Source organism: Chrysochloris asiatica, unplaced genomic scaffold, assembly GCF_000296735.1.
Source record: "Chrysochloris asiatica unplaced genomic scaffold, ChrAsi1.0 scaffold00147, whole genome shotgun sequence".
NCBI classification, from domain to species: Eukaryota; Metazoa; Chordata; class Mammalia; order Afrosoricida; family Chrysochloridae; genus Chrysochloris; species Chrysochloris asiatica.
Window position 1 is genome coordinate 1,715,440 of NW_006408665.1, and position 17,907 is coordinate 1,733,346.

Below are 17,907 nucleotides of genomic sequence, written 5' to 3' on the forward strand. Positions count from 1 at the left end.
TTTTGAAGGGTGTGCTCTAACTTTTATTTTTCCCACTAGGGCATTATTTTTAGTGTGTACAAAATGCAAGTTTTCAAGAACACATATAATTATGTTATAGCAGAAAGGCTTATATCCAAATGCTTATATCATAGAACTCAACAGTATACTGTATTGGTTTTTCTTTCCTATACTGCTACCTTTTGATTGCCTGTAAAATGGTAATCCTCCTATACTTACTTAGTTTTGTATAACTATAAAGAGATTATTAACTTTATTTAAAACAATTAAATAATTTATAAGTATTAGGTTCTCTTTTATTTTATTAAAGAAAAATATTTTGGACTCTGCTGCTCTTCTCCAGTATTGTTGTACTGCGTATTATTGATAGTTGCCTAGGTATCGAATTCTAGGTTGTATAAACAGTAAGTACTTCCTCAGAAATCCTCACCACTGGACCAGCAAATAGCATGATGATAAATGGAGAAAAAATAGAAGTTGTCAGACTTAATTTTGCTTGGATCCACTATCAACATCCATGGAAGCAGCAGTAAAGAAATGAAATTACATGTCAACATTAGGCAAATCTGCAAAAGAACTCTTTGAAATGTTTAAGAGTAAAGATGTCAGTTTGAGGATTCTAAGGTGCACTTGACCCAAATATGGTGCCTTGAATTTGTTTGATACAGCTTTTCTGTCCACAATGGTCTTAATTCCCACCAACTGGTTGGTGGAGTCACACATCCAGAATCCTAAGTGCAAGAGTGTGGGAAGTGTAGTTTTCAGTTTTCCACTGAAGAAAAACACTAAAAGGGTAGGATGGACATTGCTTGAGTCACTCCATACTGTCTGAGAGTTTTCCTCATATGTCTGGTGACTGTGTGCTAATATTGAGAAAGCTGCTGTGAATTGCCCTGTAGTCAGTTCTGACTCACAGCAACCCTGCATAGGGTTTCCAAGGAGTGGCTGGTGAGCTTGAACTGCTGATTTTGCAGTTCAAGCCAACCTTGTGGGTCCAGCACATTAAACCACTGTGCCACAGGACTCCATTCAGAAAGTGGTTCTCTGAAGATACTGTTGTAAACGTTCTTCCTGTTTGGGTTGTTGTCTTCCTTTTTTTTTTTTTTTTTTTGAGTGAGGCTTCTTGACTGGGTTTTATTTTTGGTTGATTTGTCTGGGCCCTTTCATTGGTAACACCCAATGTCAGTGTCCTGTTCTTTTCTTTTAGGGTTTCCTCCTTGTCCTAGAGGGAATAAACCTGGCTGCCAGTTGGGGAAGGGACCAGAGCTTGGGGATATCAGCATTTCATCTATACATACAAGTACACTTGTTGTTAAGTGCTATCAGGTCAGTTCTGACTTATAACGACCCTGCATAGTGTTTCTGAGGAGTGGCTGGTGAGTTTGAAGTGCTGACTTAGTGGTTCAAACTGACCTGTGGTCCAGGGCTTACCCTACAGCTCCACACCAGAACTCTACCAGTACACTAAATTCCCCCCTAAATTTAATATTGTAAGAAGTTCTGGTAGTGTAGGGGTTATGAGTGGGGCTGCTAACTTCAAGGTCAGCAGTTAGACACTACCAGCTGTTCCATGTAAAGATTTTACAACCTCAGAAGCCCTACACAGGGTTGCTGTGAGTTGGAACCGACTCCACAGCACATAACCATCACTACCAACAGTTGTTGCCTTGAAGTCCTGGTGTGGCACTGCAGGTTAATGCGCTGGACTGCAAAGTCATTTGAACTGCAAGGTTGGTGCTTCAAGCTTATCAGCCGCTCCTCAGAAATCCTATAGAGTATGGGTCGGAACTGACTCTACAGCACATAACAACAACAGCAGCATTGTTGCCTTTGGCTGTGCTACATGTCTGTCAGGTGAGAAATTCTGCTTAACTCTCCTTAGAGAGCACACGTCTGCCTCCATCTCAGGCATCACTGCTTCTCTGGGTCTCTCCGTTCTTCTCCATTGTTGGTCCTATGGACCACCACTCCTAGACTGGAAAGTTAATCACTCCCATCATTGCTATAAAGCGTCTCTACCTTTACATTTCCAACCCTCATAATCAGTTCTGATAACAATTATTCACTATTGTATCACAAGAGACCCATCCGCATTTCATTTCATCAGCCCCTCCTAGACAGATTGGATACTACTCAGTGGAGATTCTACCTTCCTCCAGGCCCTCTGGATCTAGGTTCCCTCTTGCAAGCTTGTAAGCCAGTCACTTCTTGCCTTTGTAGCCCCCAACCCCCATTTTGGGTAACCAGTGTCCAAGTTGACCATCCCTGTCTACTCTGTGTGTGGAGAGGGTAGGAATGATTCTTGCTTTAAGGATTTGTTCCCTCGTTTGAGCTACTGCATCCATAGGTGTAGGTCAGGTTCATCAAATTGTATCAGATTACTCTTTTTTTCCTCTTCTTTCTTCTTCTGGTTGGGCTCTTGATCATCCAGTCATTGAAGCCAGGTCAAGTGGGTATTATCTGCAAGTGTGGGTGTTCTTGTGCATATGCCCTGTCTTCTTATCAGCTGGATGCTTCACTCTCCACTCTAGTCCTTTGTGGCTATGTCACTGACTGTGGGCCCAAGAGTCCCCAGGTCTTGCCAGGTCTTCACCCGGGTTCACAGAAGTCTACTGAACATTGTAGGGCTTAGCTCACCGCTTCATTGCTGTTTTTCCCTCATCCCTTATCGGTGTCGAGCGTGGTCACCAATCAGAGAGTGTATTCCCGTTGAGTCTTAGTCTTGCAAGGGGGTTTGCACTGAATGGACCTGACCACTTGCCTTGATGTTTCCTGGGCAAGCAACTTGTTTGTTCTTGTAGTAACAGTCTGTCTGCCTCTATTGTTTTGTAGTTTTCCTGTAGGTCTTTCTTTCAAGAAGTATCTTCTGTTCTTCTAGCAGCTCCAGGCTGGTCTGCTGTCCTTTCAAGTGGAAATTTTCCATCTCTGAAGATCTGGATGTGGTTCAGGCTTCCACCTATAGTCTTATGTATTGCAGAGGCTCCGCAGGAAGCCTCCTTCACTGGGCACATTGTAGCCCCATTTTAGGTATTCCAGTCAGTTAAAGGCAGAAGACGGACTTACAAGCTTTCTATGGTGATGTTTTTGGCTATTCCTTTCTCTCCCCCTCCAGTGTCTATTTTATAATATAGTGCAAGGAAAACCAAGATTCAAAAGACAGCCAAGCACCTTAACATTATTCCCCGTTTTTCCCCATTCCAACCATGTCTCAATCTCTGTGTCCCAGAGCCCTGTTGTTCCAAGGTTGTGCATACATCATTATTTACCTCTGTGCCATTTAGCCCATTCATACCTGCCTAATTGTTCTCCTATCTGCTTTGTTCTTCCATTCCTCTCCTCCTTCTTGTATATTGCCCCCCTCCCCAGCACCCAAACTCTCCTGTGTCTAATCCCTGCCCTGTGTTCCACCTTCCCCACCCTCCCCTCACCCACCGCCAACATCCCAGCAATCAGCAAAGAATTCCTCCCACCCCGCTTTAGTATGGGTTCTTTTCCTTAGTCTTTTACAGTAGTGGTCCTATGCAGTATTTCTCTTTTTGTGACTAATTTCACTCAACATAATGTCCTCAAGGTTCATCCATGTTATGCGGTGGTTTGCAGCTTCCTTGTTATTCTTCAAGATAGCATAATATTCCATTGTGTGTATGTACCACAGTTTGTTTATCCATTCTTCAGTTGATGGTTACTTTGGCTGCCTCCATCTTTTTGCTATTGTAAATAGTGCAGCTATGAACATTGGTGTGCATATATCTTCTCATGTTATGGCTCGTTTTTCTTGTGGGTAAATACCAAGTAGAGAAATTGCTGGATCATAAGGTATTTCTATTTTCAACCTTCTGAGGAAGTGCCATATTGCTTTCCAGAGAGGTTGGACCATTTTGCAGTCCCACCAGCAATGCAGGAATGTCCCAGTGAGAGCAAACGTTTTATCATTGGCACATAACCATCACCATAGTGGGTGAGGAGTCCTGGTCTGGCGCTGTAGGATAAGCACTGAACAAAGTCTGTTTGAATTACAAGGTCAGTGGTTCAAACCCACTAGCCGCTCCTCGGGAACCCTATATAGGGTCGCTTTGAGTCAGAACCGACTCGACAGTACTTAACAACAACAACATATTGGATGAGGGGCCGTTGGCCTAGTAATAGGGATCTTCCTTGCTTTAAATAGATTTTATCAATCCTTTTCTTTCTAGGGTAACAGCCTATTTCTTGCTGTCTACAGTGCTTGCAGTATAAATAGGCTGCTACTTAGATTTCCCTGGGACTGACTTAGGATTTAATGCTCTTAGGTTTTTTTGTTTTTGTTTTTTAATGTTTTATTGTGAATTATGTGTTAGTTTACATGGGAGAATGTTAGTTTTACATTCATCCTATTGTATATCGCTTCATTGCCATGGTTACAATCCCCTCCATGCATCATCAGAAACTCTCAGTTTTGTTGTCAGTTTATACTCATGCATATGCTTTCCAGCTTCCGAAATTTTGTTGTTTTCCTCTTCATTTTTTTCCACCATTGTGAGTTTATGCTGTTGGGATTTTAGTTGCCTTTCTGGAAGGGACCAGTGGTAGAATTGTGTATTTAACATGCCATTTTTACCTAGAAGTCACATTATGTATTCTTCCAGGTCTGTGTGCTTTCTTCTTGCGCCTAGAATTTGTCATTTAAGTTTCTGACAAGTTTGATTGGATAATCAATTTGACACTTTATATGGTTGATTGACTCTTTCTAGAGTGAAATTTCTCTGTGTACATGGCTGGTGTCTGATTTTGCTTACTGTGGTATCTGTATGGTTCTTAGTGCTATGTCGGCGCCTTCAAGATAACTTTGACTTAGGATTACCAGTTTTGTAGGAGACGATTTTCTGTAAGGTTGGGTAACATATGACCCATAGAGGAGCATTGCAGTGACTGGTACTACTAGTGCTTGTATTGTTGAGTTAAATCTAGGTTTGAAAGGTCATTTTGTGGTGTGACTCAAATGGCCATTAGTGGTAATTAACCACAGGCACACAATCTGTCTTCCTGACCAAGCTATGTAAAACTACCATCCCTTTCTTCCCTCTCTTCACTCTTTATTTTGATTTATTTTTCTTCAGAGTTCTAATTAGCTTTGACATATATTTGTCTTGTTTATCGTGTGCCTTTCTCCACTAGAATGTACTTTTCCATAAGGGCAATGACGTGTGTGTTTTGTTCACTGTTGGTTTTCAAGCTTTCGGACCAGTACCTAACACATGGTATATTTTCAACAAACTTACAGTTGGTAATAGTGAATTTTTCCCCCCAATTTAAGTGTGAATGAATTCTTTTGTTTAAAGAAATGGTTATGTGGTCTGGATCAGTCTTAATTTGTTGTTAAGTGCCGTCAAGTGGACTCCGATTCACAGTGACACTGTATAGGGTTTCTGAGGAGCAGCTGGTAGGTTTGAACTGCCGACATTGTTGTTCGCAGTCCAGTGCTAATCCTACAGAACCACATTTGGGGTCTTGCTAATTTGTTGATTCCAGTTTATTGAGTTATTTAAAATTTATTAGTAAAAAGTTATCTTTTGCAGTTTTTAGCCTGTGTCGAAGTATCTTAGTGTTTTTTCATATGTCAGAGGAAACCATGTTAATGGAAATTGTGATTGTATAACTTTCTGGAGTTTTTGTGCATTAATTTAGTTATTTGTAGGAAAGTTCATTAATTTTCTTAAGTGGAAATATTGTGAATCTAATATCTTTTCTCTGAGGAATGGAAGATAATTTGGAGATGTAGTGAAATTGATGAATGGATGTTGGAGCAAACACATATTTAATATGCAATTTGAGTCACTTGGTATGAAATATGATTGTTTATATTTGGACTTCTCATGTGGCACTGGACTGTGAACCACAAGGTTGGCAGTTCAAACCCACCAGCTGCTTCTCAGAAACCCTGTACATGGTAGGTATGAGTCGGAACCAACTCTATGGCACTTTAAAAACAAAATGATTATATAGTTTGCAGACAGATAGATTTTGGACAAATTAATAACGTCTGTTTTAAATTCAAAATAAAGGTTATTTTTCCTCTAAAAGTCTGGATCATATCTGTATAAGCAAGGGTCTGTTGATTCTGAACTCTTGATTTTAAGACGGACTCAGAAACTGGTATTATTATTCGATAGTCACTTGAATAACTGCATTAGTGTTGAGTGGTGTTCAGCTGCCACTAGACAGCTGCTAAGAGTTTTTAAACAGACACAGAGTTCAAACAGCTGGGCCTAATTGGTCTGCCTTCTCCATGTGGAGTGGGTTTGTTTTGAAAGATTTAAAAATCCTTGGCTTACAGTTATGACACATGATTTGAAATAACAATTTTATATAGAATGATTTCTGTTATGTTATCTGATTATAGTTGAAAACTAAATGACTTTCCCCTTCCATCCTCTATAACTTACTTGTTTTTCTAACTAAGTGTGGTCCCTAACTGAAATGTTAGCTATTGGCAATGAGTTAAGAGAGGTAGTTGGACAGAGGCAGAGTTCTTGTAATCCTTTGCTTTTCTTTCATCTTTCTTGGTAGCCTTATATTCACCTTGTTGTTAAGTACCGTGGAGTCGGTTCCGACTCATAGTGACCCTGCATAGGATTTCCGAGGCTGTAAATCTTTATGGGAGCAGACCGCCTCATCTTTCTCCCACAGAATCACTGGTAGTTTCGAACTGCCAACCTTGAGGTTAGCATCCCAATTCGTAACCACTATGCTATAGACGATTATAAATAACTATATGCAGTGAAAAAAAAATTCGAAATCTATGTATCTGTTGTCAACTTTTTATGTAGGATGAACCTGACTATATATAATAGCTTCTGAGAAATGCTATGAAATATTTAAGCAACCAGAGAGTTGCATACTGCAGTTTGCAGTGTGTCATCCAGTTGATTCTGACTCATAGCAACATAGAGTATGGGCAGTTGTATGCAATAGAACAGAACTATGCAATAGAGTAGAACTGCCACATAGGGTTTTCTAGCCTGAAATCTTTACTTGAGCAGATCTCCAGGTCTTTTTTACTGGAAGCAGCTGGTGGGTTGTAACCTCTGACCCTGTTAGCATACAAGTGCTTAACCATTGTACTGCCATCAGGGCTTCTTAGAGAGTTTCTAATGAACTTTACAGAGCACTGGTGTGGTGCTGTAGGGTAAGCACTAGACTGCTAACTGTAAGATTGTGCATTCAAACCCAACATCTGTTACTTGTAAACCCTATACAGGATTACTATGAGTCGGAGGTTACGAATCGGGCTGACAAAATGGAGTTCTAGTGTGGTGCTGGTAGGATAAGCACTGGACTACTAACTTCAAGGTCGGCGGTTCAAATCCACCAGTTTCTCCTCAGAAACCCTTTACAGGGTCGCTGTGAGTTGTAACTTAACAAGTGAGTTGCTGATTTGGAAGATACAGAAATAATAAGTCATGGACCTTGTCCTCTAAGAGTTCTCAGTCTCTTGAAGTAGTTAGTTATATACATCCACAGCATTGATTTCTATGATCAGTGTAATAAAAGTGGATGTAAGATAACAGAGGCAGAGGTAATATTCAGCTCTCCTCGTATTAGTTGTTCTGTGAAGCATGGTGTTTTGTTAATCTTATGGGCTAACTGCTAGTAGAAATATATGACTACAGAACATTTTGTGTAGCCAAAGGACTTGAGATGTAAGAGCAGCTGCCAAGAACTGTCTGTTCCAGGCTTCCAGTACAGGCAACCTCCATAAGCCCCTTTCCATCATTTTATTTCAGCATCTGCAAAAATGAACCACCCAGACAGATAAGTCTGGTGACGGGCTGAGTCTGACCTTGAACTGTAGGCATTCACCAGGAATTCAGAAAAGGAAAGGAAAATGGAAAAAAACAACAAAACATATACCACCACTACCCCTTTTTTTAAAGCACTCAGCTGGGGACCCTGTTCTGTTTCTTTATCTTTCTCTCCCTGGTAGTACATAGTTGGTACTCAGGGATGTATGCTGGGTGTGGTTATTACTGAGGCCTTGACATTGTGGACCTGGACTAGCCATCCCTACCACTGCCCCTTCTTGTTTCCAAGCTTGCCTGTGTACTGGTATATAAATGTATGTCTAAATGTTAATGTTAAGGAGCTCTGGTAGCGTAGTGGTTACGAATCGGGCTGCGAACCTTAAGGTCAGCGGTTTGAAACTACCAGCCGCTCCGCGGGAGAAAGATGAGGCTTTCTACTCCCGTAAAGATTTACACCCTCGGAAACCCTGCACAGGGTCGCTATGGGTCGGACCCGACTCGATGGCACTTAACAACAACAACAACAAATGTTAATGTGCATTTGTTTGGGATAGAACAATCAATATATGGCCACAACTTACAGTGAGAAGAGACTTTAAATTACTTTGCGCTGGTGGCTGATAATGAGGGGACTTAAAAAAGTTGGTGAAAAAAAATTCCTTATCTTTTAATTACATTTTCCCTCATACTTGAGTCTTCCTCCATTCACAGTGCAGTGCTTACTGTTTTGGATTGTGTTTAATGTTGTGGGACAGATCTAGGTGGACTTTGGACTGTTTGAGTCTCAAAATAGACTTGGTAATCTGTACCTTGTGTTGGATTGTTATACTCCATTGCTGTGCACTTTCTATTCATTTATCTGCTGTGGTTCACTTCTCGCATTTAACACAAGAGTTTCATTGAGCATTCATCCCATCCCAGGCATCGGCAAGCACTGAGGATACAAAGGTAAGCTCATTTTATACATAGTTCAATCAAGGAGAAAGACGTAGAATCTTAAATCTAAAATAAAAGATAAATTCTTGTGTTACTGTACAAGAACAGTGTACAAAGTACTCTGGAATACCAAAAACGGTGAATGACTTTTCTGCTAGAAAAGGTACTTTGCAGTGGAGGTTTGATATTTGGAATCATGGCCTTAGAGTTAGGAATTACATGGAATAGAAATAATAGTAGATGACATGGAGTGGGAGGCATTTGTTTTAAAGGATAAAATCTTAAGCCAGTCACTCTTTTAGATTCATACAGTCTTTCATCAAGTTGTTTACTTACGCATTTTTCTTTTACTTATCATGGTATGTCTTTTCACAAATACTTTCAATTCCCACTGCCATCTAATTACAGTGATTCCAACAGTTTCGATTTTAAGTGAGTGATAATGTGATTGGTTGCTGAGCAAACAACTTATTGGCTTCCATGGAGCTATTTTATTCATTACTGGTTTGTTTGGGTATAAGCAAATTCTTTTCAGGAATTGTGCTTGGGAGTAGCTCTTCAAGACAAAAATATAGATTAGACCAGCCTCTGGTCCTTGGGTGTGGTGCTGTAGGGTAAGCACTGGATTGCTAACATAAAGGTCAGTAGTTCAAAACCACCAGCCACTCCTCAGAAACCCTACACAGGGTTGCTATGAGTAGGAATAGTCCTTGATGAGAACCACCCTTACCCATTCTTGTGTAGAAAAATTATCTACGGGTATACATGGACATATGTGTATTTGTATGGGTATGTGTATGTTTTTCTTCTAGTAGGAAATCTAAGAAGTGATTACTGTTATTTTTGGAGAGAGTACTTTGCTTTTCATTTTTCACTTCTGTGGATTATTTGAATTACTAACCATATGCAAATTTTCTTTAAAGCTACCGGTGGGGATTAATACTAAGTGGGAAATAAGATTATGGGCGTTTTTATATACTTCTCTGTGTAATGAGAAAGCCAAATAGATCCTTTAAAATAAGGAAATAGGGGCTTAATTGTTAGTGCTTTTTTCTTTTGAGCCTTGGCAAAGAGACATCAGTTTTTGTTACAATTTTAACCACGTTTCCAATGGCTAATTGTTTATCAATTTGATTTGTTAAATAACAACAACAAAAAAAATATCTACAGCTTTAAGCATGAATTTATAAGTCTTTGTGCTCTTGTAAAGATTCACAACCTCAGAAAACCCTGTACAGTGTCGCTATGAGTCAGAACCGACTCTACGGCACATAACAACAACAATTTATATTTTCTTAGAATAACAATGCTATTCTCCTACACCAGGACCTTCTAATGTGATCGCTTTCAGAACAGTTGGTAGTAGTAGCCAGGCACCATCTAGTTTTTCTGGTCTCAAAGTCATGGAGACTGATGTTCATATATTTCATTAGTCCAGTGGAATAAATGATTCCAAGTATCTTCAATTCTCATCATTCTTCTTTCTTCCAAACACGGAGGGACCAATAGTTGCACCGTAGGTCCCAGATGCTACTCACCAAGATAGGACGTAGAACATTGTCTTTGTGGACTATGTTATAGACATGGTTTTTTATGAAGTGTTAACTCTTGGGTGTGCTGTTTGATCCTGTAAAAAGCACAGGTCCACTTTCCTGCCTTGAGGCACCATATTGAGAGGTTTCACATTGTAATCTGAGATTAAAAAGTAGATAGTAGCGCAGGAGAGTTTGTTTTGTTTTGGTAACACTTATTAATTGAATCAGTATCTTTTGTAAGTACTATATTCTATATTCTATAAAATAAAATTTTGTTTTCAAAATACATTATTACTGTATTATATATGGCATACTCTGTGTTGCTGTGGGACAATGCACTGGACTGCCACAAGGTCAGCAGTTAAAACCCACCAGCTGCTCCTCTAAGAACCCCTGTACAGGGTTGCTATGAGTCCGAACCTACTCAGTGGCACTTAACAACAATTTTATATATATTCTATCCCAGCATTGGTCACCTATATAAAAGCAGCTGTCCTTGTGTTGAGTCTGATTCATGTCAGTCCTATGTGTGTGAGTAGATATGTGTTCAACAGGGTTTCAGTGAGTGATCTTTTGGAAGTAGATTGCCAGGCCTTTCTTCCAAGGCACCTCTGGGTGGACAGAAACCTCTAGCCTTTGGTTAGCACCTGAATGCTTTAACTGTTTACTCCTCTCACTGGACTCCCATCACTTATATGTTGTTGTTGTTAAGTGCTATTGAGTCGATTCCAACCCATAGTGACCATGTTTAGGGTTTCCAAGGAGCAGCTGGTGATATTGAACCACCGACCTTGCAGTTCAAACAACTTTGAAGTCTGACGCATTAGCCCACAGCACCACACCAGAACCCCATCACTTTAAAAAGTTTGTGGAAATATTCCATCATCTTTTAATTACATTTTCCATGAATGTTTTGAAACACCCTCATATAAAGCCAATACCAGTCCATTTTAGTTCACTAATACCTGGGATTAGAGAAGGACCCCCAACAGAGATGAATGGATATAGTGGCAGCAACAGTGGGCTCAAACATAACAATTGTGAGGATGGTGCAGGACCAGACCATATTTTGTTCTGTTGTGCCTAGAGTCACTATGGGTCAGAACCAACTCGATGGCACCTAAAGACGACAATGCTTAGGAAAATGATCTTTATACATACCATTTCATTTTTGATGACTTCAGTGTTCCTAGATTTTATACTTGGTATGTTCCTTTGTACATTTCGATTATTAATGGATGTTTGCAGCTGTTTCTTATTTTGAGTTATGCCTTATCAGCATATGAAGGTGTCCCTAAAGCTTTGCTCCATCCACACCATTAATGTTGACTCTACTTTGATGCAGAAGCTCTTCCCCAGTAGTATTTTGAGTGTCTTCCAACCTGGAGACTCATCTTTCAGCACTCTTACCAAACAGTGTCCAATGCTATTCACAGGTGGCTAATGTCTCAGAAATGGACTGCCTCTTTCCTTCTACTCTGTTACAGTCTAGAAGCTCCACTGAAACCTATCCACCAGCATCACAGCAATATATAAACCACCACAGTACAGCAAATTTTCAGATCAATGGTGGATCACTTATATACTGTTGTTAGGTGCCACACAGAACTCAGAGACAGTACTAACAATGACAGAATTTATTAGGGAAGTAATAGGTTACATTGCAATTCAGGATCAGAAATGACGGGAAATTGTTCCTTGAGTCAGGACAGTTTCTCAGTCCAGCCCACAGGCAGGCCTCCCCCTGGCCCTTTGCCTCTAGGCTTTCAATTCCTAGGGTCTCTTGAGCTGGCCCAGCCTCTGCCTTACCCAGGCAGGTGTTGTACAGCTGCTGAGCTCCACCAGTAAGTGCCTAGAGGCATCTCACTATGCCAGTTAGTCATAGCTTCAAAGTGCTCACTTCTCTAGCTTTTATGTGTCTATAAGCCTAGCTCCACCAAGTATCTGAAGACATCACATTCTGCCAGCAAGCCTGGTACCCAAAGACGTTCAGCTATCTTGTTCTATGGACCAGGAATCCTACTGTGCTGTCTCCTGCTAGCTTCCTAGTTCTGTTGCCATTTATCTGCTTCTGCTTGTTTGATGTTACAGCTCTCTCTGTCTCTTGAGTCTCGGAGGTTCTCAGCGTAGAGAGATCAGCTCCGAACTTCATTTCACTTCATTCCAAACTTCTTTAATCCCTTTGGTTGGCTATAGCACCTTGTTCCCCACCCATCACCCCCCATGGTAAAAAAGACTGCGTGAAAGTGATTCTCACACTGCAGGTACTTATGGGAATTCTTTGACCCAGAAATATTAGTAACCATGTGATGTTAGAAGAGAAAGTTGTTTTCCACCTAAAACTAATTTTAGAAGATCATGACAGCCTTTAGTTGAACTGTCTCTTCTGTTACCTTCTTAAGCAGGGAGGGATATCAGAGGTATATTTTTATGTCTTGTGCTTTTTTAATGTATTATAGTTATGCTAAGAAAGAATCTGATCTTAGTGGAGCCCAGATCAAGCTTCGAGAATATGAAGCAGCACTGAATTCTAAAGATGCAGCTCTTGCTACTGCACTTGGTGACAAAAAAAGTTTAGAGGGAGATTTGGAAGATCTCAAGGATCAGATTGCCCAGGTAAGATAAACTCTGCTCTTGAGCTATATTTGGCAGGTTAATTGCCTCATTTGTCTTAAGCTATATTTTTTGGTTGTAGTTTGCATGTTTGTTTTGTGACTTGCCCTGTGTAAAAAGATGGCCTAAAGAAGTCCACATGGAAAGCATCATCACGTCTCAATCATATCTACATTATGCAGGTTATTTTACTGCCTTTCCTCTTTGTTAGCCTTTGTCTGTCTATTGCTGTCAAAGCCTAATTCAGTATTTCACCAAAATGTAAGGTAGGAAAAAAGATACTGTAATGCTGTCCTGCACACAGGGGAACATGAAACTGGTTAGGTAAAATCTTTAACTTGATTTTTGACCTGTGGTTAGAGATCTCTGTTTCATTTCTTACATACCATTACCAAATTTGAGAGTTGGTTTGGTCTGGTAATCTGTTGGTGAAATCAGCGATTCAATACCTGCAGTTCTATAATAAAGGTCTAGAACTGTGAGGTACTCACACATTGATAAATGTATAGCAATTTTAAGATTTGATTTGATTTGCTTTAATTCATAGGTGCCTTGAATTCATTATTAAATGATTGCTGTGTCATTTTTACAAATTCTATTCCTTCTTAATAGTTGGAAGCCTCCTTAGCTGCTGCCAAAAAACAGTTGGCTGATGAAACGTTACTTAAAGTGGATTTGGAAAATCGCTGTCAGAGTCTTACTGAGGACTTGGAGTTTCGTAAAAATATGTATGAAGAGGTAACTATATGTCCTTTTATTTAAATTTTTTCCCCTTTTTATTGTTGAGTGAAGGTTTGCAAAGCAGATCACCAATTTTATGTTCAGCAAATCATATACTTGCTTCATTACAAAGATTGCAATCCCCTTCTATATGTACCATTAACAATGTTTACTTCTATTTCCTTTAACTCTTACACTCTATCCTTTTTTTTTTTTTAAAGGAATGGAGGGGACCTACTATTTTTTCTATTTCTGTATATATATAAATGTATTTTAAGCTATCAAATTCAAAAATGATGAGATTGAGAGGTGAGATAAATTTTGTAGGTACTGCTGAAAGGCTACATCTGTATCTAAGTACTCAAGCTGTGATGGTAAACATGCTATCCCCTCATCTAACTTATAAAGCTTGGTCACAGCAGCAAATTACTGGCATGTATATGTTATTTGTATTACTTGTCTATTGTTGCTTTGAAAATTACTCCACAATTTAGCTACTTAGCACATTAAACTTTTGTGATCTCACACAGTTTTCTGAATGTCAGGAATCTTACAGCAGGTTAACTGGTTTTGATCCAGAATGTCTCACGAGGGTTGTAGTCAGGCCTTCATCTGGGGCTGGTGGAACTGCTTCTAAGCTCATTCACATAACTGACTGTTGGCAGGAGGTGTTAGTTCCTTCCTACTTGGGCTGCTTCTGATAGGCTGCTTCAAGAACAACTGATGAGGGAGAGAGAGACTCCAAGATAGTAGCTCTGTAATATCTTCTATCACTTAATGATAGCAGTTACATACCATCATTTCTGTAGATCAAGTCCAATACAGTGTGGGAAGGAATTACATAGCATGTGAACATCAAACTGAATCTGTTACCGTCAAATCAATTCCGGCTCAGAGTGACCCTATTTGACGGAGTAGAACTGACCCATAGGGTCTCAGAGGCTGTACATTTTTACAGAAGCAGACAGTTACATCTTTTCCCTGCAGAGCAGCTCGTGTGTTCAAACCACCTACCATTCGAGTAACTGACAAAAGAGGAACAAAGGGAGGTTTTGTGCAGGAAAGCCCTATATAGACAGTAGGGAGTGCTGCTGTTGTTACTGTTAACGAACACAATTTTTACCAAATATGTGCTGACTTACGTTTTTGTTTTTTGTTTTGTTTTGTTTTGTTTTTTTTTAATAAGCATCCTTGGTTTGTCATTACTTACTAGTTTTAGTGTTGTGAATTTCTCTTCATCTTTAAACCAGGAAAGCTATTTTTCCTTTCCATAGTCACTGGTTCTACATAAAGTAATACATGAAGAAAAATGGCACCAGGAGAAAGTAATTCAATATTTTTAGAGTATTTGAATAGCATCTTTGAATGTTTAGATTTTGCCCTTTAAAGAATGGATTATAAAACATTCATTTCTTTTTTAAATCTTGGGATCTAATTATTCCATGAATATATGTAAGTACTTTATTCTGAACAGTTAAGAGGGAAAAAAAGTGGGATAAGAAAAAGAGGGAGACCTGAGGCAAAAGAATCAGTGGTTACTATAGTAAATCTTTAAGTTGCATGTTTCATGGTATAAATATCATTTACTGTATTAAATGGGATTTGAGCTCAAGGAGGTAAATAGTGTAACTGGAATTTGAACCTTGGTATTGTGAGTCTTATAAGTGTCTTTTCCTCTGTACCAGTTATAAGGAAAATGAGTATAAATGCACAGGGGGAAGAAATGCACAAATAAGATAACATTAACAAGAAATTCATTGGTTATATATCCCCCTCTTCTGGCCTCTTTAACTATTACCATTAAGGATAGATAATGTTGTATTTTCCTAACTAGAAGCCTCGATGAAAATTTTATTGTTAAGGGACTTGTATTCCTTGCCACAGATAAGATTCCCCATTTCAGTTTTAAACCATTTACTTACAACACAAAAGTAGGATTGTACCTACTATTTGTATTCTTTAATAGTGAATTGTTAATGTGCTTGGTTATTAGTCAAATGATAACTATTTATAATATCCCTTGCCAATTGATGTTGATAGTTTACTACCAGTTGCTAAAAGGAGTTATGTAAATTAGCTTGCTTTGCTATTGCATCATAGTATGCCTAAGACAATAATTTTGTTATCCATGAGTCTTTGACTTTACTGATTTATAAAGTTAACTTTCCATGTATATTTTTTCAGAGGTATACTTAGAATTTTTAATAAAATAAATTAATGTTAAGTGTATGTAGTTGTCTGTGATTACATAGTACTTCAGAAAATAATTTTTTCTCTGAAGGTCATGTCTTACCTTCCAAGAAAAAAAAAAAAAAAAGCTGTATCACTCAAAGGAAATAGAAGATTCCTAGAGCGTGGTCTGCCACCATTTCTGTCATTGGTCTCAAAATCTCACCTGAAACTAAGAAGTTCTTCTCAGAGGCAAAAATGTATCTGTTCACATGCTTGCCCTGGGCAAACACAAGGAGGTTTGTGTGTAAAACTTCAGGTGACTCTGATGTCACTCAGATTGAACCAGAACAGCCATGATAAGTAACTTGTTTTATGTCATATTTTTCCCCCCAGGAAATTAACGAGACCAGAAAAAAGCATGAAACTCGCTTGGTAGAGGTAGATTCTGGGCGTCAGATTGAGTACGAGTATAAGCTGGCTCAGGCGCTTCATGACATGAGAGAGCAACATGACGCCCAAGTAAAGCTGTACAAGGAAGAGCTTGAGCAGACTTACCATGCCAAAGTAAGCATTCTCTTCAGAGTTGTTTGAACACTTAAAACCAGTGCTCTATAGTCACCACTGAGAACATAAAAGAGTTATTGACTTGGTGTTTTGTTTTTAGTTTCTTAAATGAATTTCTCTGGTTTCCATGAACATAAAAATGGATTTAAAAACGAAAACTGCCATTTTTTTTTTAATGAATTAGTTGCTACTGGAAATTGTTAGATAAAAGTAGGGTCATTCCAGTGTCATCAGAGAATGATTTACCTTATGTCTTGTTATAGTAGATAAACCCAAACCAACTGAAAAGAACAAGTACTGATCATGATGTCCTTCATACCCATGAAAAAATTTTTGTGTGTGAATTTTTTAATGCATCTATTTGACAGACCTGGAGCACTTTAATGTCTGCTTCTAAGGTTTCACTACAGATGCAAGAAAAAAGTTCTTTGCGCTTTCTGTCTGTCTGCTTATGACAGCCAAGATTGAATAGGGGAATACAGGAATTCTTGTAACAGAAGGGGCATAGAAGGACAGAGAAGTCAGAAATAACCATGTAAGTGGTAAAACAACCAGTTACTCCACAAAACGAAATGTCCCATTTTGAGCTTATAAAAAAATGATTTTTAGTGAAAGTTTACACAGCAAAATTAGGTTCTTACTTAATCCTGGTGTGGCGCTGTGGGTTAATGCACCAGACTGCAAAGCTGTTTAAACTGCAAGGTTCGCGGTTCAAGCTCACCAGTTGCTCCTCGGAAACTCTATATAGGGTCTTTATGGGTTGGAACCGACTTAACGACACTTAATAACAGCATACATACTGTTCAGTGACATTGGTTACATGTTCAAAATGTGTCAGAATTCTCATTTCCATTCTTGTTTATTGTTTCCACTAATCTGACTTTTCTATACCTCCCTTACCTTTTCATTTTTGGTGCAGGGTAAATGTTTATTATTTGGTTTCATTAGGTGATTATTTAGAAAGGATCACAGTGCCTTTTTTGAGTCTTTGGTTTTTTACTCTTTTGCTCCAGGTGATTAGAGACGTTAATAGTTGTAATTTAGATGGCTGCTTTTAAACTTTAAGACCCTAGATGCTAACTTAGCAAACTAGAATGGGGTATTACCTTTATGGACTATATACCAGTTGACTAAATTGTCCCACAAGACTATGGTCTTGAACCATCAAGCCCAGTAAACTCATCCTGCAAGATGTTTGCTTATATCTGTGGTGTATCTGTGATTGTGCTCCTTGTGTATTTTATTTTATATATTAACATATAGGGAGCAAACATACAAGAGGCTTTCGAAAGGTTTGTGGATAAAAATCCATTTTTCAGTTCTATTTTTCCATGAACTTTTTGAAACCCCTGAATGCATACCTACATAACTATACATGCATATCATACATACTCATATGTGCCTTTCTATACATACATGCCTATATAATCGATCTATGTGACTATACATAACATTTCTTTATTATTGTTATTACTGCAAAATTGTATACAAGAAGAATGAAGTCCTTGACAACTTCAATCTTTTCTCCATTGATAAGAATATTGTTTATTGGTCCAGTGGTAAGAATTTTTGTTTTCAATCCAAAC

General features: G+C 38.9%; 1 protein-coding gene across 1 annotated transcript in view; it reads left to right on the forward strand.

Annotated features, from left to right (window-relative positions):
- Positions 1-17,907, forward strand: part of LMNB1 (lamin B1) — a 66,047-nt gene that overhangs the window by 20,267 nt on the left and 27,873 nt on the right. Inside the window, exons 2-4 of the mRNA XM_006870677.1 lie at positions 12,712-12,868; positions 13,478-13,603; positions 16,151-16,321. Of these exons, the coding sequence (XP_006870739.1) occupies positions 12,712-12,868; positions 13,478-13,603; positions 16,151-16,321 (454 nt within the window). The remainder of the gene's footprint in view (positions 1-12,711; positions 12,869-13,477; positions 13,604-16,150; positions 16,322-17,907) is intronic.